This window comes from Drosophila tropicalis, unplaced genomic scaffold (genome assembly GCF_018151085.1).
Source record: "Drosophila tropicalis isolate 14030-0801.00 unplaced genomic scaffold, ASM1815108v1 contig_878, whole genome shotgun sequence".
NCBI classification, from domain to species: domain Eukaryota; kingdom Metazoa; phylum Arthropoda; class Insecta; order Diptera; family Drosophilidae; genus Drosophila; species Drosophila tropicalis.
In genome coordinates, this window is record NW_027173374.1 from 7,400,076 (window position 1) to 7,424,267 (window position 24,192).

The following is a 24,192-nucleotide window of genomic DNA, read 5'->3' on the forward strand; positions in this document are numbered from 1 at the left end:
TTAATTAAATTCAATTTCACTGTACGATTTACCCCTCATTTCACATGGAATGATTTATTTTTTCATTGCGATATTATTGATAAGCATTAAGTATTTTGCTTGAGCGCACACAAGACACCAACGCCCCGCCCCCTGAGTGACGCCTTTTGTTGCACTCACATTCGATTTATTTTCAATTTTCCACATTTTTCTTTTGCACCGCAACCACCAACCACAATCCTTTGTCATAATGAAAAATGAAATTGAATTTTTGTATTTTTCTTTGTATATATATTTTCTCACTCTCGCTTGCGCGTTTTCCTTCCTCTATTCCCTTGATGAAAAACTGCTCAGAATCTGGATGCCTTGCACGACCATCTGGGCACCCTGTATCCTGGAATGCGAGCTCCCTCATTTCGATGCACAGAACAGGATGGTGAACTGTTGCTCCACTATTACTCCGAGCGTCCTGGACTAGAGCACATTGTCATTGGAATCGTGAAGGTATTAGGAATTTTCATTTTCCAACCAAAAACGGTATTATTCATTCGCCATCCGCCTCTTTGGTATCCATACACATCCATACACAGGCTGTTGCATCGAAGCTGCATGGTGTTGAGGTGGAAATCGACATTGTCAAGCGGAAAGGTGAACCAATCGATGAGGCGGAGAAACAAAGGGCTTTGGCTCGCGAACAGCTTCAGCAGCAATTGGATACCACAAATGAGGTGACGGCTGCCCGGGACAGTGCCGCTGGACCAGATGCCGAGCGGAATAATAATCAGAATGCCAACAACAGTTTCAACGTGGCCAGCAATAGCAGTAACATCAATAACAACAACGATGGCCAACAGAGTAGTGTCCAGTGTGAGCCAGGTAAATGCAATCCGAAGAACTTACCGAAATTTAATGAGTAATTAAAAGAAGAAGTCAATCAGCAACAAAAATATATATTTATCGTTTCGTGGTTCTATCAGGAAATTTTTCGAGAAGGTTAAATATAATAAAATAAAAATAATAATAAAAATTGCCCTCTTAGATTCAAAAATTTGTCTAAATTCTCTATTAAATAGTTCTCAAAAGTTAGGTCAATAGAAGGGTAAGAAAGGAATATACTTTTCTAGTTCCTTAGAATCAGACTATCCATTATGTTCCTCAAAAATTACACTTAAATTTGCACTTAAATTTTTGGTTTATTGTTTTGATTCAGAGCCCTCTTCAGGCTTGCCTCTACCGCAGGATAGCTTTGACTGTGATGGGGATAAAGAACAGAAATGTTTGCGACTACTGAAAAATAAAAGCGATGACATCGAACGCTATGACCATGTGCAATTTCTGATACGAGAAATCAATGTGGCGGCCAAAACGCAAGCGGATGCTAAAAAGGACGAAGTGGCAGCCGCCAGCAACGATGACATGGATTTCCTATGCGAAGGTAATGGATACACATTGACTGAATGCTCTACTTAAGCTAATTGGTCGTTTAATCTCTTTCACTTCTTTTACCTATTTTTTTTTTTTTGTGCAGCTCCTCTAATATCACCTGCCACATTTTGCAAGGTTTTCCCCTTCCATCTAATGTTTGATAGACAAATGAAAATTGTTCAGGCTGGCAAGGCGGTCTCACGTGTAATACCCAGGTACAATGAACGTTCTAACGGTTATTTTGTGGTTAGTTATGAGCCATTGTTATCGATTAGCATTATTTACCGCAAGGTCAACTTACTTGGCTAAACATTGGGCATTGATTTTATTTTCTATTCTATCCACACACACACACAAACACACATGTACAGGGTAGCTGAAGAGAACTGTTCGTTAATAGAAGTGGTTGAGGCTATTCGACCCCATCTGCAGCTAACATTCGAGAATATTCTGTCCCACATAAACACCATCTATGTCCTGCAGACGCGACAGGGAGCCATGAGTAGCCGGCACGAGCAACGCTTTCTCAGACTGAAGGTGAGTTTGTCCATAGAACGTTAGAACGAAAGAAGCCCAAAAACAAAATATGAGCAGCTTACGCACAGCCGCGTCTGAGCATTAAAGTTAATGCCAAACGATTTTCTAGCGGCCTGCCACAAAATGCAGCATAAAAATCAATTTTATTATAATGGTTGGAACATTTTGATTTTGCTTGTGCACAGCTTTAATATGAATGTATGTGTGTATCTTTCAGGGCCAAATGATGTATATACCAGAATCGGAACACTATCCAGATCGTATACTGTTTCAATGTTATCCAAGTGTGATGAATTTAGATGATCTAACCAAGTAAGTACTTGAATAATAATCCATTAAAATGGCATATCCTTTAAAAGTCATCATATTATCACAGAAAACTTTCTGTAATAGGACTAAAACTAAACCATAATTTTTGTTGCTTGAAATAATTACTCCTTTTAAATGCTTTTAAGCCCAATTAGCCTAATAAGCCGTTTAATTTGAAGGCAGTAAATAATTTTCCCTTTCGGCTACTCAGATATATTATCATTTTCTTTTGGTTGCGTAAGCAATTTCATTTAAAAGGAGTTTTCAAGTGACGAAATGCAGTGGCGTAGCCAGAAAATTTTTTTGGGGGGTTAACATGTTTTAGGATCAAAGATATTGAATTGGCTGAATCAATTTTATAAGAAATGAACCAATTTTCGGGGGGGGTTTATCCCCAAAACCCCCCGTTACTACGCCACTGACGAAATGCGTCACAAAAAACGTAATTTAATGACTGATGACGAGCATTTTACATTTTTAGCCATTTTGAATGTGAATTTTCCATTTCCATTTCCATTTTCTCATCAACCAAAGACAATAGCCAGCAAATGGCTGGGATGTATTATAGGAAAACCTTATGGTTGTATTTATGCAGCTAAATTGAAACAAATGTGCCTTTAGCTCGCTAAATTTATAGGTGACATTAAAAAGCCCTTCCACGCCTCACCCCCACAGCCCATCCATCTGTCCCCATCTAGCAAGCTGCCACTCCCTTTTAGCGAGTATTTCATTTTATGTGGCATTTGGTGTTGCTATTTTTGCTCACCAAAATGAAATTTAAACAAAGGCAACAACAACAAGAAACAGACTTAAGCAAAATAAAAGACATGCCATTTTTTCTGTATTCTAACTTTATCCTCTACCCCAACACCCCTTGCCATTACTTGTACTAAAGCAATTGCCTGCCACGTTTCTTTGTTTTCCCATTCAAACCGTAGAAAGGGACTATACATTTCCGATGTTCCATTGCACGATGCGGCCAGAGATTTGGTCCTGCTCTCTGAGAAATTTGAGGCGGAGTACAAACTGACCAAGAATCTGGAAATGCTGACGGATAAGCTGCAACAAACATTTCGTGATCTGGAGAGTGAGAAACAGAAAACGGACAGGTAAAAATAAAACGAAACATTAAGGCGAAAAACCATAGCACGCTGTCAGGCGCGAAATTGAAATTACTTGGCTATTTCTTCTGCATTTGTACTGTCATCCTTATACTCATTCTCGTTCTCTTCTTCTTTTTTTGCTCAATTCACTCTCATTTCTCTAGGCTCCTCTACTCGGTGCTGCCCAAGTCTGTGGCGAATGAGTTACGACATCAGCGTCCAGTGCCACCCAAGCGGTAAGCCAGCGAATCCCCAACATAAATACCAAAATGATTGCCCCTACTCCTACTGCTCGTGCCCTGCCCCCCTATACAGCCCTGCTCTGTCCTTGGTCTGCCTGCATTTATTTATTGCACACATATTTATTTCTGCTCCAGCTACGATTTCGTGACGTTGATGTTCTCTGGCATAGTGGGCTTTGGCCAATATTGTGCCGCCAACACAGATCCCGATGGGGCCATGAAAATTGTTAAAATGCTTAACGAGCTCTACACAGTCTTCGACGCCCTTACCGATTCCAAGCGCAACTTGAATGTTTATAAGGTAAGTGCCGAGAGGGCAAGCAGTGGATATCAAATGATTGTCAGACACTCAAAGTCAAAGTCAGTTTTAATTACAGTTTTGCAATTTTCCATTTTGCAGGTTGAAACAGTCGGTGATAAGTACATGGCCGTTTCGGGTCTGCCTGACCCTTGTGAGGACCATGCAAAGTGCATTGCCCGCGTTGCCCTCGATATGATGGACATGGCAAAGAATGTGAAAATGGGCTCCAATCCAGTGGTGAGAGAACTAAATTCCTAAGCACTTTGTTAATTACTTTATGTATAAATAATTTTTAATTGTCATATGTGTAAAATGCCCAAAGGGGCGTATCTCAGGAGAGTTTCAAATGTATGAAACAATTGTAGGCAACTTTAAGAATTTCATTAGGCACTAATTGTTGTTGTTCTGTATAAAACAAGTGTTTTTTCAAGTTAAAGGATATACAAAATTGCCTTTTGTCTAAATAAGCCAAGTTTTAGAAGGGTCTACGTTAAACTTTGTAAATTTCACAGAGAATTAAACATTGCAAAACTGTTCACTATATGTACTTGATATTTACTTGATGTACAGTTTATTTAGCTTTGCCTGAGTGAATTTGTGTGTTAAGCTGAGTGAGTGCATCAAATTTTCCAAAAAATAAAGTTTATAATGTTCAAGTAGTAGCAGGGCTTGACGTGGCATCATTCTAATTGTGCACATTGAAAATAGTTGAAAATTGTCCTTCTCAGTGCCTGTGTGGGTGTGGGTGTGTGTGTGTATGTAAGTGTGAATTCGTGTGAGCATGCAACTTGAGCCAGATCGCGCAATTTGTTACTGAATGAGCATTCAAGGAGCAACAGCAACAACACCAACTCAATAGCGCATAAATTTCAATGCTGCACCGCCGTCTCGTGCACTCTCAAGCCCTCCCTTTCTCTCTCTCTCGCTGTCTGTCTGTTAGTCTATCTCACTTTTGATTCAAGTATAAGGATTGGCTGTCAAAGTGCACGTAAAATATTAACAACTTGTAGCAGCTAAACTGTAAAAAAGTTGCCTCTTACGTCCTACTTCTACTACGCATACGGAAAAGTTTCCTATTTTCTTTCCTGTTTTTTTTTTTAAACCAAACTTTTTGGGTATAAAATTGCTAAAATTGCGAAAATTGCTAAAAAATTAATTCAAAATTGATGACACACAATGTCAAAGGACATGCAGGCAAGTTATCTTGTGACATGCCCATGGTCGTGTCTACTATCTCCCTCAGTTCCTGTCCCTATCTCTGTCTCTGTGGGCCTTGCCATGTAGGCACTTGACCGTCAGCCGTCACCAGAGACGTTGTGATGCGTTTTTTTTTGTGGATTTAAACACTTTTGCTTTGAGTGCTCAAGCTTAAAATACACTGGGTCACACACATAGCCATATATATATGTACATATATGTATGTATGTGCATAGAGAAAGATATACTTGATCCAGAGGACGAGGCCGAGTATGCGGATTCCCTTGCCCCACTTACCCCACTTGATGGCATCCTTCACAATTACAGTATTGTACGTGTGGACAATGCTTGTGGCTTGTCAGTCACTTTTGTGCCCGAGTATGTGTAACTGTGTGTGTGTGTGGGTATCCCTGTGTGCGTGTGTCATAAATACATACAGTCAGAGAGAGAGAGAAAAACATCTCGTCCTCGAATGCTCATGCTCATGTCACTTGGCTTTATTGTAAAATTTGTCTTTACTTTTCCTTTCCCTTTTTCTTTTTTGTGGGTTTTATTTTTTGCTAGAGATTCCATTGCCTTTTCGCTTTCGCATCTTACTTATTTCAAGAAACTGTGTGTGCCTCCTGCTCCAGTCAGTCATCTCTTTAGCCCACTATCCCCCCGCCCCTGACCCCAGCTCAGACTGACTCAGCCCGGGTAGTGCAGTCAACTTTTGCGGCTGTCAGTATTTCAAATTTGACTGATTGCTTTTGGTTATGTAGCCGGAAACACATAGTCATCGCCATCGTCATCGTCATCGCCAGCGTCGTCCTCGTCATTGTGAATATTCTTTGGTTCTTCCTTCATTTCATTTGCTACGTGCTGTCAGACTTACTATATTTATAGTCAACTTGTACTTGCATATTGATAGATATTCTGAAATTCAATTAACAATTTCGAAAAATACCAAGCCGAGTAATGCAGTTTGGCCATTTCAAACCTATCATTAATATTTAAATATTTTCCATGACTTTTACTCTTCTAATAAACAGCTTATTGGCTTTTCAATCAATCAATATTTGAATGCTTTTACTATAGATAGTGCAAGGGATTAACTTATCATACAACCCTCGCATCGATGACGTGCCTGTTGCATAGTATCTTACTGCTGGAGCAGCTCTGTTTTTGTCATTTTGCGCTTCATTAAATTTTGTGAAATGAAAGAAAGAAAACCAAAAAAAAAAGAAGCTATCTCAATGAAGGCCAAGGCATTTATCGAGCCAATTATGCCAATGGAAATGGAGTTTATTCAGGGCAGAAATTGAAAAAAAGAGGAAAAAATTTACTCGTTTGTTTTCTCGGTTGCTTTTTGTGTTCCCAGTCAATAAATATTGATTCGATTGTTCGTACTGAAGTTTTTCCGATATGCTTTATGTGTGGTTTTTCCGCTCTCACTCTCTTTCTCTGTTCCTTTGGCCACATACGATGCTGAAATGAAGTAAATTGTTGTATAGAAAACATGAAGATGGGAAAAACAAACTGTAAATTAGTTGATTAGTTTTTATGGACCCATCTAAGTGCTCATCAGCATGTCTTACAGAAAAAACAATAGCAAAGCATAATAAACAAAACTAACTGACTTTTTGTTTGCTCCAACGACTCTGAGCATCATTTATCAAAATTGCATTTTTCCAACTGGCCATATGGTCTACTGATTTAATTTCGTTTACTCTATTTTCCGAAATGGAATTGGCCAAAGTTTTGTTTTTGTTTTTGGTTGTTGCTCCAGAATTTGCGTTTGTGTATTTATTCTTTACTTTTACTTATTTGGACATTTTTGATGGTAGCTCTCTGCTTTCTATTCCAGCAATTAAATAGTTTCATGTAATTCCTCTTTGTTTTCATGGTCCTTACACAGTTTCACATGTTCACACTTGGCTTGGGCTTGGGTGTTGGCTTCGTCACCTAGTTACATACTTAGCAACAAATGGATGACCAAGATTTTAGTCTTTGCTGCTAAAGCCGCAGCTCATTTCGCTTTTAAAATTTAATTAAAGAAAACTTTTGGCTGCTGCAACTTTTTCCCAAGTAATTGGTGGAGAAGTTTTCGTTGGTTTCACTTGGTAGAATTGTGATGCGGTTGCCAAAAGTCTCTATCCCTCAGATAGAGACAAAGGACTTGCTCCTTCAAGTTTATCTACAAGGCGAAAAGAAAGTTTATTAACGTTTTATGTAGATACATATATAAGAAGAGTGTTCGGACACTTGGTAAACTTTATTGCTTAAAGAGCAGATTTATTTTCTAATTTTTAACTGTTGTTTAAAAAATGATTTATTTTCTCTCTATTTTTGTTTCTTGAATACAGCAAATCACCATTGGCATACATTCGGGCGAAGTGGTGACAGGCGTCATTGGCAATCGAGTGCCACGTTATTGTCTCTTTGGCAATACCGTTAACTTAACCAGCCGCACCGAGACAACCGGGGTGCCCGGCCGTATTAATGTCAGCGCGGACACTTATCGGTGAGTCTATATGTCTATGGTTTCTATTGGTTATCTAAGTTGATCGAAGGGACACGCTTGACCATCATAAGATTCACTTTCATTGCTGACTGCCAGATAGGCAGCCACTGCCGCTTGTTTGGCCTCCTCGGTAATGGCTCCATCCGCGGTTGCCACAAAGGCAGCAACCGCAGCCTTTTCTGCCTCCGTCACCGGTTCCAGCAATTGCCCTTGATTCTCACTCTCATCCTCGCTCTCGGCACTGCTTATGGTGTCTAATCTTTGCATGGCATTTGTGAGTCCTTGCATGGGTTTGTTGTTACGCGATTTGTTCGACTCTGTTCTTTCCTCTTGCCCTGAGCCAGGTCCATCCAATTCCTCTGTAAGGTCAATATATCGTTGCAGCCGATTGGGTAGTCTCAAAGTGTCAATACCATTGGGCAATTGATTCTGCTGCCGCAGAACATCGCGAATGTGACATCTGGCAAAGTTGATAAACAAGATAAATCAATATTATAAATTTCAAAATGAAAAAACTACAAAAAATATAGAATCGTCGACAGTTGTAAATGAGCAATTACAGTAAATCTAATATAAATTCCTTCCCACGAGAGGAACCATCAAAATTTTTACGAGTATTACACATGTTGGAACAGAAATTTACTACAAAAAGTTGTGCATCAGATAGTCCGAGTTAGGGCCAAAGTTCATCCTTTTCTTTCTGTCAACATTTACGGCATATTTCATAAATTAATTTAAGTTTCACAAAAAATAAGCTTACACTGAAAGGCGAAAAAATGGAAGCAACAAATCGCAGCGCACAGCAAACTTCATGTGCTTAAAACTTTTGTTGTAACAAAGAGCAAATATAAAAAAAAAAAAAGAAACTTTGGCCGAGGTTCCCTTTTTTTTTTGTTGTGACACACGCAGTAAAGAAAACTAAAGGAAGAAGTTTAAGTAGCGGATATTGTGCCTTCTTCTTTCTTTCGCTCTCGATTTAAGACCCTCCTTCACTCCGCTCGGCATTCGTATGCCGGCAATCCGATCACTTTGAGGCCATAGTGAAAGCTTTTAGAGGGGCACAAAAAGTTCAGGCAATAGGTATGTGAAGCATGGTAACAGCCAAGTGTCTGCCCCAAAGTGGTACTAACAAGCAACCGCCAAAAAACCTGTCCAAAAAGTTCTCTTTCCCAAAAAGCATCCAACGCACACACAAATTGGTGTCATAAAATTTCATAAAATACAGTAGCAACTTAATGGAATGCTAATCGCCTGTAGACGATGCCAAAAAGCACTAAAAATTCTCAACTTTTAAGCAAGAATTTGTTGCTTCCTTATTTTCAACACAATGGCTTCACCTTCCAAAAAAAAAAAATGTTTTTAATTCTTACTGGCATTATGAGGTGAATCCAGACAAACAAGAAAAATGTTAGATACTTTTTAATCTATGTAGTTTAAGTTTGAGTATGCCGAAACTAGACATAACTGTATGATAAATTTCATAACTTAAACGGATTCATTTTTATTTTTCCATTCATTTTTAATACTTATACTCTTGAGAAAGTGTATGTATCTTAGGGAAAATCCCATCAGGAAAACAAGAAAATGGAAATGTAGAATTTTCTTTCAATTCGCAGCAGCAAATGCGATAAAAAGATGACAATTTGATTGCAAAAAACGAAGTCAGATTGAAAACTTTTAGGTTTGAATGTTATATGAACTTTAACCTATTCGTTTTTCTTAAATGTTGTCGGAAATAAACTTTCGGCTGACATGCGTCTGTTTCTTTAGTGAAATCATCGATCAAAGATTGATTGTCCACAGTTAGTACTTGGAAAAGCATCTTCCATTCGCTTCGCCAGTTGGCACAGCACAAACATTTGGTGAGAAAGGAAAAACATATATGAGGAAGGCCAAAGCAAGCAAAGAGTCAGCAAGCGAGAAGGGTCAAACTTGGTGTACATTTTGTGACGCGAGAGAGAGAGAGTACACAAGCAGATGAAGTCAAATATTTGCATGGCGGCATGGTTGGGGAGTGCTGGGCAAATATATATCTATATATTTGATATAGAGTATATGTATGTATCTAGATAGACGACATATTAACGGCAGCTACAACGTCTTTGCTCTATACGGGCGATTTTTTTTTTTTTTTTTTTTTGTCACTTTGACAACATTATTAAATTAGATAAATACGCCTGCTAGTAACTTGCCGATTAAATACTAATCAAATTTGCCAAGAAATTCAATTTAATTCATTAACTTTAGCTCTATTCAGGGGGTGGTAATGGAAACTAACAAGGCATGCGGGCAAAAAGTTCTTGGGGACCAGACATTGCCTGATATGCTTAATACAAACATAAAGGAACAAGCAAAACTTGCATTAACTAAGCCACATGACAAAGGCAGGCGAAGTTGTCAGTTTGGCTAAGCAAGAAACCCCAAAACAAAATCGTTTGTCAAGTTGTCAGTCAGTCAGTCAGTCAGCCAGTCAGTCATTCAGCTAGTCAGCCAGGCAAGTATTCAGTCAGCTGCTCATCTCCATCTCCATCTCAATGGACCTTCTTCACCAACTCCTGTGTTTATTTCATTTTTTGGGCTTATCACAAAATTCGGCGTCCGTAGAAAGTTAAGCAAGCGTAGCGAACCCAGAAACACCAGCAATAGCAGACTAAGCCAAAGTAATTGAATAAAAAGTAAAACTTATTTCAGACGTCAGTACTTTGAGTGCCTTCAACTGTCTTTCTTTCTTTTTGTCTGTCTGTCTGTCACGCTGACAGTCCTTTACATTGTTAGTCACAAAGTCAAGTGCTTAAATGAGAATTCACTCTTTACTCGCCAGCAAAATGACAGTTCAAAGTTGATAATTACCGGCATAAATGTCGTAGTGTGGGCACACCATAGACCTGCTCATTGAAAATGATTTTGTCCATCAGCAAACGTCCATAGCGTTCGAAGAACATTTCACGCCGTACTGCGTATAAAATGGGCTGCAAAAGAATTGAGATTAAAATGAACAATAAAGCCGATAAAAGTCTGAGCAATGTTAAGTTCTTTCAACTTTTGTTCCATGTCAATCAAAATAAAAAAGTTGATACTAAGCAACTTCTTTAAGCTATTATGTTCACAGTAATTTTGGATAAATACTCTTAAAATTTGTTATATTCAATATAAATACACTGAATTTGGACTGTTCTGTTTCCTGGTCTTACTATAACCTGAACTTTTTGAAAGAGTTTCGCGTTTCGAATGTCTCTTTAGATCTCATTAGTTTGCTTGAATGAATGGCTTGGTAAGTGGTAAATTTGAGTGGATTAATGAAAGGAAGAAGTGCTTTTTGCACTTCTCTTTCACAGTTGTACTCACCTTGAAAGGCATTTCAATCATGGTTACATTACGCAACAAAATCCTTAGACACAAAACCAGTTCGCAACTGTAATTGCGCCCGTTCTCAATGAGTTTGTCGAGCAGTGATATAATCACAGAAGCTCCACCGTCGGGTGGTTGCGGTGCAGCGCCATATCTGTAATGATAATGGGTACAATATATACATAAGGATGTAAAGGACTGAAGGCACGTATGTGGTTAGTTGCCCTGCGGTTTTTTGTGTGTGTGTGGGTGTGGGAGAAAAAGGAAATGATGGAAGTGCAGGACAAGGAGCTGAAATAGAATTTGTAGACGACATTGTTGGTAAACGGGTAATAATGTTTAGAGCACTGATAAACGCCCACACACCCAGCCACATACAAAGATATACAAGTGCAAATGAAATAATAGACAGACATGGCTCGCGGTTGTGTAGTTGCTGCCCCTGTCACTTGCACACTATCATATAACCACACACACACACACACGGACACAGAGAGACATGCCCGCAAGAACGGACAGATAGATGGACGAACAGGCGGGAGTGTGGACAACAGTGCGTATACTTACTCTATGTACAATACAATATATATACATATACATACATACATGTAGAGCGCTGTGTGAGGCAAAATCGCAAATGAACTGCAAATTGTGGCATGTGTCGTGTGGCATTGGCAAAATGGCGGTAACACAGCGTCACTTTTTAAATTGAAAATGTTTGTCACACGAAATATATTACATTTTATATTTGCATATTGCGTCTGATAAGCTTTATAATTTATATGTTTTGTTTTGGCATCATTTAAATATTGTTCAAGTAAATCAATTCCCCTCACGAGCAGAACCATTGCACACATATATGCAGAGGAGAGCTGAGTGAAGGGTTACGCGGGGGGTATCAAAGTGAGAGTGATACTAAGAGCAAGAGGCAGGCAGAGGTCGCCAAATACATCTGAACGTGGCAATTTGCATATTTTATGAGGCAATTTCCAATAAAATGCAGCAAAGCGAAAAGCGAAACTCAAATTAAAATACACAAAAGAGGAACCGAATAAATGTATCTAGTGAATTTCGCATCAGCATTAAATGAAGTAAGTGAGTAGTCTCACCGACTTCGGGATACCATGCAGCAAGTAAACAAATGTTTAAAATTTTGAATTATGTCAATTAAATGGTCTTAAATGCCTAATTATAGCACGAAGGAAACTTCGTACTTCTAGCTCTAACAGTCTCTGACATGGCTTTATCGACTCGGCTGTTGATGCTGAACAAGAAAATGTATACTTTAAGGGTTCAGAAAAGCTTTCTTCTTTCTGTTTTTATGTCTGTCATTTTGGAGACTTTAATATATCATTTCGACCTACGAGTGCATGGTATAAAAATCAAAAGCAATAAGAGCGAAAACGCTGCTCATCCGATGTGTGGCACATGCAGGAGCGTTTATTTACCATCAATCGATTATTAACAATAAAAGGCAATATAAAACTGTCCAGCATACACACACATATGCCTGTTAATCTGTAATTAAGGCCATTTTGTAGCCAAAAAATATGAGGGTCAATAAAAAGGTTTCCATAAGGGTCGTCCATCAAAGGCAAATTCGAGCAGAGATAATTCAATTTTAATTCAGATAATTGAAACTTTAAAAGTGTTTTTTTTTTTTTTATAAATTCAATCAAATTTACCTCTATATCAGTAGCAAAAAAAACTGTGGAACTTGTAGAACTTTTTGAAATTTAATTCAAAGTGTAATCAATCACAGATTAAAGTTTTTTTTAAGGTCTAAAGTTTTGAAACCAACTGACATTCCTTTGTCTGAAATTGATTGTTCAATTCCCTATCGTTCGTGTGGAGAAAAATCAATTTGAACATTGAAGAAAAATGCGCATCTCTGTATATTGATAAAATATTTTACATCTTTCGTGCTTTCGAAGCGCCCTTTTTGGCTTGCAATCAATTGTTGGCATTTTATGCAAAAATTCGTTTTTCTTTTTGGCATTGCATCAAAAATTGAAAACGCCAGAGTCAGATGCAGATTCATAGTAACAGATTCCATTGCCAAAATGAAAGAAGAGCAAAACAAAAATTAAAAGGAAAGAAAGAAAAAAACAATAGCAATAGCAAAATACGAACTATGACAAGCTATGAGGCGTGGCAGCAGATGCACCAGACAAATGCAGCTACAAAATAAAAAGGGTCGCGCCATATCAACTTTGAAAATAATAAATGGCCAGGCAACCAAAAAAACTAGTAGAGACTAAGACTAAGTCGCAAGTGGATTCAAGGGCATCGAATGCGGGGGGGCATAAGAAACTAGTACGAAAACTGTGGGCGTTTATATATAAATTTATGATTCTCCTTCACTCTGAACTTGCTGTTGTCTTGCTGCTTGAGTTGAGTTGAACTAAGCTGCCTCCGACCATGAGACAGAATGGAGACGCTGCTTCTGCTGCCTTGTGATGCAAATTCGCTTTGGCAACGACCTTTTTCTCATATATTTATGATGATAATTCCGGGCTCTTGCCTCGACTTTTGACTTGTTTACGTCGTCCACTTGCTTATGCTAAGCGTCTTGTAGTTTCTTTTTGCTGTTGCATTCATTGCGGATGCGCCAAGTGCCGAACGCTTTGCATATTTCGCGCTAATTGAAGTACCTCGCCCCCATTTGCAATTCTTACTTACCTGAGCAGTATGAGCAGTAATTCCGGAGAAGATGCTTGTAAAGCAATACGCAAGGGTGAAGAACGTCCGCAGGACTCAATGGGCACATCTATAAATCTGCAAAAGTGGGAGACAAAGTGTTTGGTTAAAATGTCAAAAAGTCTGTTGCTTTTAGGCCACAATTTGGGGAACTTTAATGGACATTTACAGAGTTGGCTTTAATAGGCAGATAAACGACACCCTACAGCATACACACACTCACTCTCACACACAACAACGTACCCACACTGAAATAGGCAAATACACTTGGAGAAACTAAATAAAAAATGTATAGAAAATATTGAAAAAAAAAATGCCAACAAAGCAATTTAAATGTAAGCCTCTTTTCAACCAAATGTATGAGCTCAGCAATAATTTTTTGTTTCTTTTTATATTATACTCTTGCTTAGGATTTATCCTGAGTGTAGAAGGACGTACAATTAGTCTGCTCGCTTGTTGCTTGCTTCTGCACATTTAGCCAGCTTCTCAAACGCCTCCTTCTCATTCACTTTCACATTTTGGCTTTTTCACATCTCCAAAATGGGGAAAAAAATACAGAGCACACTTTTGCTGGATACCCTAAATAGAGTTTAAACCAGATCTCTGAGATTTTATCTTAAAGGTTTTCCGTTCTAAGCTTCTAATTTTCATTTCGTTTAGGTATATTTTCTTTATCTCTGATAATTATGCCAAAGGAAAATTTCCATATACCCCCAAAATATTTGGCGCTAGATATGTAATATAGGCTTTGGGTTGTCTTCTCCATTCAGGCATTAGCATGTACAATGCACTTAAAGCAGTTTGCGATACTTTGGAGAGACACATATGTGTATGTAGACACACGTACACATGAACATTTAGTACATATTTGTGTGCCTACGCATAAAAGTAGGCAAATAAAAGACTATGAAGCAAAAAACGAGAGAAACCGCAATAAACCGGAAGCCACTCACAATCAAACACACACATACACATACACATGTATGCAGGTGACTCTCTTACACTTGTGTACATTAGGTGAAGCAGGCGATAAGCATATTTTGAGCCACCCACGCCTGCAAATTGCCTTTGCGAATTCATTTGCGTTTTATTAGAAGCGATAAAAGCGTGTGACATGAAGGATCAAGACATTTGCATTTGCTACAAGCACAAGGCACAACAGCAGCAGCAGCAGCAGCAACAGCCCCAATAAATAGGCAATGGCAAATGGATGCTTTTAGCCATCAGATTATGTAACATCCAAATTCAAGATTTTCGTTGACGCAAATCAAACATTTACAATTTAACAAGATGACTGACAAATTAAATTTTATTTTATTCTTGTATTTTTGCAACTTAAGCTGAAATTTATTGCAAATAAGCAAAGAGACAGTATAGACTCTTCTACATATACTTGAAATCAATTTTACTTTGAGTTATTTCTACGAGCAATGCTTGTTCCAGTTTTATGTATTATTTAATATGTTTCAATTTAATAATCATTTTAATACTCTGACTTCTGACAAGTATCTACTATGTATATGTAGATATGTATGTATGTATGTATGTATGTATGTATGTATTCGTGTTGCCAGTTTCTTTGCTTCATATCCAGTGATTTATACAGTTTTAGGGGCATTTGGCCAAAATATTTATTGTCACATTGTTTGGCCTTTGTGCCTGCAATTCTAATACAAACAAACATACACCCACACACACAAACACAGAGCTATTAACAGTCGCTGCTGTTTGCGTGAGGGCTTCATAAATGTCGTCTTAATGTTTTGCCAGTCAGTTTTTGTCTTGTGTTTGTATAAGAATATATGTTTATACATATGTATGTCAATGTATGTATTTTTTGTTATGGCGGTGGTGTGTGGCTGTGGGCGTGTCCTGGGCTAAAGCTTTGTGCGCTTATTACACGCATTTTTGACTTTAATCCTCCGGAGTGCTGCCAAACAAAGCCAAAAATACAAAGGTTTGCATTGCTGCCAGTTGGTTTTCAGCTTATCGCTTACACCCACACTCACACGCGCACACACACACACATACTCACACATATATATAAATGTTCATAAATCTCAAGCAAAAAAAGAAACGGAAACAACATGAGCGAAAGAGAACACTGAAAATGAGACAACCTCCGTGCTGAAATTCATGTTGAAAGTGAAAATCTTAATTATACATGACACACACAGAAGCCCGAGGAGCCAAGCATCTGTTGTGATTGAGAGTCGTAGCGGCCATTGTTTAAATTAATGTATGTATGTGTGTGAGTAGTAACTGAGTAACTGAGCGTTGTATATGTATGTATATATATGTAAAGTGTCGCCATCTTTTACTCAATTATGGCAGACACACACGCATACACACACACATTCACCACACAATGGCTGATGTAATATGTATTAATTTAATTAAAATCCTTTTATATGCAATTTGTTCTGCTTCTCTGTTGTTAGTCTTCGTCTCTGTCTCTATCTCTCTATCTCTCTCTATAAGGTATTAATGGGCCTCAGTCTGCCTATTACTGTTGTCTTTGCTGTAATTGTGGGTCATGTTTTGCAATGAATTTATGCATTTAAAATGAGTCCCAGTCAAGAAATTTCAGGTGTAATCAAAAAAATATATAAATATATTTTCATAAGATGACATTTTAAAACTTATTAAAGTTTTCTATTAAAAAAGGTGCAAGCATTTACCAGGACCATAATATTTTACTATAATTATGAACAAACTGTGAAAAGGAAGTCGCCATACACACTTATAAAAGGAAACAATTAAATTGAAAGGAATTACAAATTGCGACCAACAGGAAGAGCTTCTATTGTTGACTGACAAACAATTTACTTGTCAGTCGCAATACAAGACCCAAAACTAGTTCTAGTTGCAGCTGTTTTTAATATAAATATTAACAGCAAATAAAAACAAATCCAGTTAGTAAAAGAAAAATATGTCCTTCTCAGACTTAAAAAGCAAACAGGTAACTAAACTTAATCAACTTGGTTTTTCTCTATAAAATAAGAAAGATACTTAAATTTGGCATATTTCATAAATTGTGTTAAAAAATTAAGTTGGAAAAGTTAAAATGCTTAGCAGACAGAGAGACACAAAAGCTGAATGTTCTTCAGGAGTCAATTAAAATGACAAAGACTGTCGATTTATGTCATTTGAGGAGACAGACATTTGGTTCGTCACGAATGACTAGTCAAAGTTGTTGATGTTGTTGTTGTTGTAGACATACCTGAGTTGCTTCTCCTGTTCGTAGCGCGGTATAAAAACGGGTAACACGAGCCTTTGCCTCGTGGCATGCTTCAAAAAGTAAACCATAGCACGAACATTCTCATGCTGCAAAGATAAATTGAAAATCATTTATTATATCATCTACTGGTACGTGTATATGGCTCTATATATGTATGTAACTTCATGCTTGCCTGATTCAGAAAATCACTACGCCATCCAGCAATAAAATGTGGAGCATGAGGACCAAATAGAGCCCCCAAAAATATACGCTCAAAAGTCTTTTCGCATTCATAGATAGCCACTGTGATGGAGAAATGATGAAAATTTTAATTATCCAGTAACAGGATTTCTATGAAAATTCTGTTTCCCACAAAAGCAACACACACACACACAAAACTAATTACTCAACTGACTTGTTGCTCGATAGTGTGTGTGTTTTTTGTAGCACTTTTTAGTGTTTTTTTTCTTGTTAAAGTTATGGGAGCGGGAACGACAACACAACAACAAAAAAGTCATCTAAGGCATGAATGGAAGGAAAAACTAATATGACAGCCATGAGAGCTGAAACTTGGTTTATTTACTTCTTTTTTTTTGTCCATGATGTCCGTCCCATGATACAGGCCTGTCATTAATTTTGTTTTTGTAGTTCTGCTTGTTTGGTAAAAGTTTATGCAGCATTTTAATTAGACATAACCACAACACTCTGGCTGGCAACCCTTTCGGATACTTTATAAGTTTTACGATGCAGCATGAAAGCACTTAGTAACCATTTTCTTAACGCAATTTCACTTGGCAATTAGCAGAAACACGTGATTAAAGTAAAACTGCTATGCCTTGGCAGTATAATAATCTGATGCGTTGCCATAAAATTCATTAAAACAAGCAAAACAAAGCGCCACGCCCCAGGACAAGGACACAAACACACGCACACACCCACAGACACCCACACACCACACACACACACATCTATACATATGCATATAAATTAAATTATTTAGTTGAAATGACTTTGACTTACCCAACAGTTGAACGACCACCTCCGAGTCGCGTACTCCCCAATCCCAGCAGGTGCGCAACGCAATGTACAGAATGTTGTGATACTTGCCCATGAGGCATACCTAAGGGAGAGTAAAAGTGAAAGCAAAACTCAGATGAGAGAAGTTTTTTCATCAAAATTTCAAATTAATTACTGCCCGAAGGCTTTTGATCAACGAGAAAAAAAGGGTAAATAAAGAAGCAAACATTCTAACCAAAGAGTGCATATTATTTTAGTTAAATCTCATTCATGCATTTAAAATGAAATTTCTAAAGGAATTTGAATAATATTCTTACCCCTCCATTGTCCTCCTTGGCCAGTCGATGATAGCGTAGAGCAGAAATCACTGCCAATGCAGCCACCTCTTCGGTTGGCATATTCTGTCCCTCACTGCAGCCCTTGATGATGGCACTAAGATGGTCCAGGACATCGCGACGAGACTGACGATCCTGCAGACCATTACGTGTTATCTGCTCAAAGGTGTCATTGAAGAAACACTCAAATATATAGTCCATGACGAGGTAACGTCGTGGGGTCTTTGAATTCTTCTGATGGCTAGCCCTCGACCGGAAGCCGTAGAACTGACGAGGCAATGGCAATAACCAATACCACGTCAATTGTCGTTTTAATTGACTTACGAATCGTTGTAATGCCTCAAGCAACTGGGAAAACATATTACACATCAACAAAGTGCACAAATCGACATTGATTTAAATTTGTAACAAATTAAGTTATATGTACAATTGAAATTCACGAAATACGTTGTAAAGACTCCTCGCATAAAAGAGCAAATGAAGTCAGAGATGGAACAGTTGTTTTGAGGGTGGAAGCGAAAGCGTAAAGAGAGTGAAAGGTCTTTCACTCTCTCTCGCAGTCTCTCTTATTCTGTATTGATTTTTTCATGCTGGCAATGATGTGCACAAAAACTATAAATATTCAAACAACAAATATAAACAAAAGAATCACAATGGAATCGCCGGCAATCAAACATAAAAGCAAATACACCTCAAGCAACTAAAAGCAACTATAAACCAGAGAATCAACTTCTTTTAGTACAAATTGTAATTACATTTTTCCAAATAAATGTCTTTTTATATGTTTATGTGTTCCCATTGAACAGGCAAACAGGTGTCCATTAGTCGTGTTATATATTTATCCCCCCTTCAGTCTCAATCGAACATTGTTCAAGTATTCTTTGAATCAATTCAATTGAATCAACATCCACTCATTGCTTTAATGCCACTTTAAATGAATTCCTTCAATTTTTCACAAGGCTGTTGAAAACAAAATTTCACACACAAAGAAATTCACCCGCGTTCAAGAGACACCAACCAACCAACTGAGGCAAAACATTCTAATGCACAGCTGTTTACCTGCTGGCACCCACCACCCAACCACCACTCTGCCTCGTTGTATTCCGTTTCGCTCGCTTTCTCTTTTATTTCTTTCTCTTTGATTTGTCTACTCTTGCCTTTCTATTTGATTTAGCTGACATAGACAATTCAATCAAGCCGATTTTCCAAATCATGCCAAGTATTTGAAAAACTACAATTTACCAATTTCTACAACTTCTTTTATCATCATATTAGCATCAAAAGTCAAGTCATAGTCAAAGACTTCTCTTTTCACAAAGTTAAAAAGCTTAAAGGACATTATGATTAAGAATTTAATCGCTTAACCAGCTTTGCCTAATCAACAGAGCATATCAAGTCGATTCAAAAATAACATCCCACCGACCATTTTCTTTTCGAAACCTAAATAGTTATTAAGGAACTCTTTTTTTAATTGCCCTGGTTGGTAGAAATCAATACCCTTTCTATCTTTGGAATATGAATGTAAATATGATCCTGATCTCAATTTTTAATAAGTTTACTGAATTACTAAGTTTAATTAAGCCCAGAAATGGTTTAATTGTTATCTCTAAGAGCCTAACATAAGCAATCGAGGATTTAAGAGTTCCTACTGAGATATTAAGGTTTGATCTAAATAAAATTGACAATTTAGGCCAAGTTAGGTCAAGTTTCTGACTGACAATTGCAGCAAATTTTATATGTACTAAGGCTTCAATGACATACTATGATTAAGTAATAATCTATATAATAATATAAAGTTTAGTTTTCTCATTCATGTATGATGCATAATAATCAGCTTATGAAAATAATTATATGTGATATTACAGAATTCCAGTTGCAATTAATTATTATACTCAATGTATATTAAATTTTTGCCACCCAATGCAGATATTGATTTGTGTCTCGTTGACAATTTCGGATGAATGTTTACTTGTTGATTCATTATATTTATTTTGGGTTTTGGCTCCGGCATATCGATATTCAACATGAATTATTCATTACCCGCTGGCACCCAACATTAAATCATTTTGTTTGCAAATTTAATATTTGGACTGACAATTAAGCAATGTGTAAATATTTAAATACAAATGGTAAATATTAATTAAGAGATGGTTAGCCCAATGGATGTCTTATGTATGTATGTATGTAATATAAGCATAATTACATAGGGGAACAATTGTTTACATAAATAAACTGTGTAAGGGGAATAAAAATTAACAGCATGTGAAAGCGACCTGTAAAGGAAATCCACAAAATAGCATCCAATTAAGTATGCTACATTAAATGAGTATTCTTTTAGTGAATTTCGCTTGCTGATCAACTCATTGCTAATTAAAAACTTTTGCCATGGGCAATAAAATTGTGGCCATATGCCGGCCGAATGTTTCAATAATATTGAATTAAATGTGTATGCAATGTACACACACACACACACACATTAGTGCACTTACAATATTGCCAACAACAACAAAGTCCTCGAATTCGTGCTCAGATAAAATGTTGCGGTTGTTCGATGCGGAAACGGAAATGCGACCTCAACCAACAAAAATGAAATGCTCCCTGCTGTCTCTGTCGTTTTCTGTTTTCCTTGTTGTCGATGTTTTTGCTGCTGTTACTGACAAATTTGTTATTTTATTGTACATTCTTTCAACCAAATGGCAATTTCACTCGGCAGTGTGCGTGTCATAAATTTTTTTGTGTGCTTTAGACATAGGATTCAATAATATATTATAAACAGACATTTCCATAACTTTACGACCTGGAGATGCTTCAATACAATGTCGTTAAAAGACAACAAATAGTTATCATATATGAATTCAAAAATGATAATTATTAATTTTGTATATCACTATGTTATTCTATATTAATTGACTCAAATGTTATTGATAGGGCTAGTTCTTTCAGAAATAAGTTTGTTTTAAATATAAATAAGTTTGGGGGCAAAGAAAGTATATAACAATTTTAAATTACCTTAATATCTTTGGCAATTCCGTAAACTTGATCATTAACAACATGTGTCGGTTTAGAAATGTTTATTTGGGGCTTTAAAACATTGTATGCGATACTTTTGACTGCAGTTTGTCAGCAGCAAAGTCCATTAATATGGCTTTTATAAAGAGTCATATATATTGTTTTAGTACCCAGGAGGACATTGATAACACACTGGATTTTCTTGGATCAGCAGCTCATAAAATATTGCGAATCTCATAATTCAAAACTCAATGTTCAAAGGTCTGCCTCACATAATGTGTTATTCTCTTGCAAAATGGAAGAAGAGATTTATGTTGATAAAAGCTTGCTCTATATGCACTTTGGTCACTTTTCGACAATGCAACTAACTTTATACTCTATCTTTGGCTGCTTTATTTTAGACTACTATGCCAGGAGATCAATCAGGATGATTCGTTTCATCTGGAATATCGAGGGCCCGTTATCATGAAGGGTAAGCCAACGCCCATGGATTGTTGGTTCTTAACTCGTGCCAGCAGCACAATTGCAAGTGGAAGCGGAAGTGCAAGCATGGCCACAACTAGTGGCAATGGCAGCCTGGATTCGCCAACGGCCATGCCCAGCCAGCGAATGACTCATGCAAGTGTCTCACGTACATCGTCCGGAGCAGGAGCTGGCGCAGGAGTAGGAGCTGGTGCTGGTGCTGGAAGTAGTGGTTCTGTTGGGGCAGCAACGACAACTGCAGTTCCAAGAGATACATAGGAATCGTGCAAGGATTCGTCTTGCTGCTGCTGAAATATCCTGTAAATTTGCTACGTGCGTGCTTCTGTCCTCTTTGTCCTGTCTCATGTCGTCCTTTTCATACAAGTCGGCCACTTAACCACTTCATTCCTATGGCTTTGCATTTGTCCTGCAGTTGCCTGCCTGCCTGCCTGTCTGCCTCCTCGTCTTGTGCGTTCTGTACATGAGTGTGCGTTTGTTGCCACTGACACGTTGCGGTCGATGTCGACTTCGAAGGAGCCCAAGGATCATTGTGCAAGGTAATTTATGTTAATGCTCTTCTCTATCTGTAACTACTCACTATAGATGCCCGACCACTTAGCCAAGTCATTTTACAAGTGATTTACATTTCGTTAGCAATTACTTCTCCTTAATGCAGGCCTACCTACATAATTTATTGCATATTAACTGCTTCAGCTTCAGTAGGCCAAGTTCGTTTATCTGTTGGCAAAAGTTTAAAATACAGCAAATTAAATTCCATCCCTAAAAAATAACAAAAACGTGACCAACGCGAACCTTTGAATGTAAACACTCTTGTCAGTTGGCCATAAACTAGATAAGTCCAAAACAACTCAATATAAAAGCCGTAATATAGCAAACAGTTAAATGTCTATACACACATACATACATAGATACATAAGGACATGTATAAGGACAAGCCAGATTCAGGCTGAGGCAAACAAGCTCTATTGGCTCTCGCTCTGGCTGCTGCGGGGGTCTCTCTGAAAACATTTTGTGTCCTACTTTGCCTGGTCTGGCCGCAAAATATATTGTCAACATTTGCCACAAAAATTCTTCTGGCGCTGCTCCCAGAGTCAAGTGAAATGTTCAACGAAATGAGGCCAAAAAGAAAAGCGACCAGCGATAGAGAGCTCCAGAAGTGGATGAGTGAAGAAGTCATATTGCATTTAGCACATACTTCAAGAAAACAAATATTTATTCTCATCGATAAGAAACCAAATATTATAAATTACTTTTATTTTTACAAGCAAAAAGCAAACAACAAATATCTGTATTTAATTTTTAACATGGCCTATAACAATTCAGTTTTATTTCTTTATTTCACAAGCTGTGTTGAGGTCATTTGAGACGTTATTGAAAGATTTTTAAAAGTCTGTGGTCTTTTGTACTCTTCAGGTTACTTTGTTAGTTTGGCTAAAAGGAGTTACCTTCCTAAAGCAATGGAAAATTATCAAAAGTAATAATCATAATATAAACAGTTACCTTCTGAGCAAGTTTAATGCTTGCAAACTTATTAGTTTTTATAGTGGTATATAAATATATACAATTCCTTATCATTATTGTTCGTCACCTTTATTACTTTCACTTCATTAAATTTGCAAATAACTCGTTGTGTTTGGACACATTTGAACAAAAAGTTTACTACTCATAACACTTACAACTTGGCCCACACAAAAGGGGGTAAGACTGCTTTGGCCTGGCCTAATTTTCATTTCGATCTCAGCCATTTCATATGTATATGTATGCATACATATTCCCATAGTTGTTTACGGCCTTAATATGTTCACATTATCATCACAAGGACAACAAGAACAACGGGGAGAAACGTTAAGAACGTTGGCTTGCAATTTGATGACTTGGAAGTTGCCTGGCATTTTGATGATGATGCCAAGTGTGTGATTTGTGTGTGTGTGTGTGTCGTATGTGTGTGTGTGTGGGCATTAACGAGTGCTCGTTAGAAATGGATTAACATTGATTAGGTTTCGCCCATCCCAATGAAATTTGGCCTAATTAAATGAATGAAAATGTGAACTAAATATAAGTAGACATAAATATTTTCTATTTTAATAAATCAAAAATAATTTGGCATCGTTTTATGTAAATTTATGTCTAAATATAAAGTCTTAAGATTTTAGAAGATGATGATGCCCTGTATTGTACCTATGCCTATTCTTTGCTTTCTGGACAGTTTGCTTTAACTTTAACTTGAAAATAAATAAACAAATCACCAGATTACATAAATTTTGTCCTATTCAACATTCCCTCAGTTCAAGTCAATATGCTTACAGGACACAAGAAAGAAAAAGAAACAGGGAAAAGTTGGTTGGCAATGTAGCATCCGGTTCGCAGCTTTTCCTTCATCAGTTTTCCCTCATTACTTCTATTTAGTCCTTATTTATTATTCACATCCGGCCTATTTATGCAGAATGAGGGTTTTCTTGCGGCATTTTCTTTTCAACACTTCCT

The 24,192-nt window shown here is 37.4% G+C and overlaps 2 protein-coding genes across 8 annotated transcripts in view; one reads left to right on the top strand and one right to left on the bottom strand.

Annotated features, from left to right (window-relative positions):
• Nucleotides 1-24,192, top strand: part of Gycbeta100B (guanylate cyclase soluble subunit beta-1-like) — a 46,981-nt gene that overhangs the window by 16,991 nt on the left and 5,798 nt on the right. For all 6 annotated transcript variants that reach the window (XM_068300041.1, XM_068300037.1, XM_068300039.1 and 3 more), the window contains exons 6-17: nt 334-483; nt 570-855; nt 1,190-1,414; nt 1,508-1,619; nt 1,776-1,941; nt 2,159-2,253; nt 3,189-3,359; nt 3,518-3,589; nt 3,731-3,896; nt 3,996-4,133; nt 7,439-7,596; nt 21,627-22,244. In XM_068300041.1, coding sequence (XP_068156142.1) covers nt 334-483; nt 570-855; nt 1,190-1,414; nt 1,508-1,619; nt 1,776-1,941; nt 2,159-2,253; nt 3,189-3,359; nt 3,518-3,589; nt 3,731-3,896; nt 3,996-4,133; nt 7,439-7,596; nt 21,627-21,966 — 2,079 coding nt within the window. In that variant the 3' untranslated portion in view covers nt 21,967-22,244. The remainder of the gene's footprint in view (nt 1-333; nt 484-569; nt 856-1,189; nt 1,415-1,507; nt 1,620-1,775; nt 1,942-2,158; nt 2,254-3,188; nt 3,360-3,517; nt 3,590-3,730; nt 3,897-3,995; nt 4,134-7,438; nt 7,597-21,626; nt 22,245-24,192) is intronic.
• Nucleotides 7,329-19,247, bottom strand: stops (SOCS domain-containing protein stops). Of its 2 annotated transcripts, XM_068300045.1 has the most exons (9): nt 18,972-19,247; nt 18,199-18,564; nt 17,885-17,984; nt 17,058-17,167; nt 16,868-16,971; nt 13,627-13,722; nt 10,942-11,098; nt 10,447-10,565; nt 7,329-8,056 (listed from the first exon to the last, which is right to left on the bottom strand). In XM_068300045.1, exons 2-9 carry the CDS (start codon nt 18,415-18,417, stop codon nt 7,627-7,629), a joined length of 1,335 nt encoding a protein of 444 aa, XP_068156146.1. In that variant the 5' UTR covers nt 18,418-18,564; nt 18,972-19,247; the 3' UTR covers nt 7,329-7,626. The 2 variants fall into 2 exon arrangements, with proteins under 2 accessions (XP_068156146.1, XP_068156145.1); XM_068300044.1 differs by lacking the exon at nt 18,972-19,247 and having other exon boundaries at nt 18,199-18,591.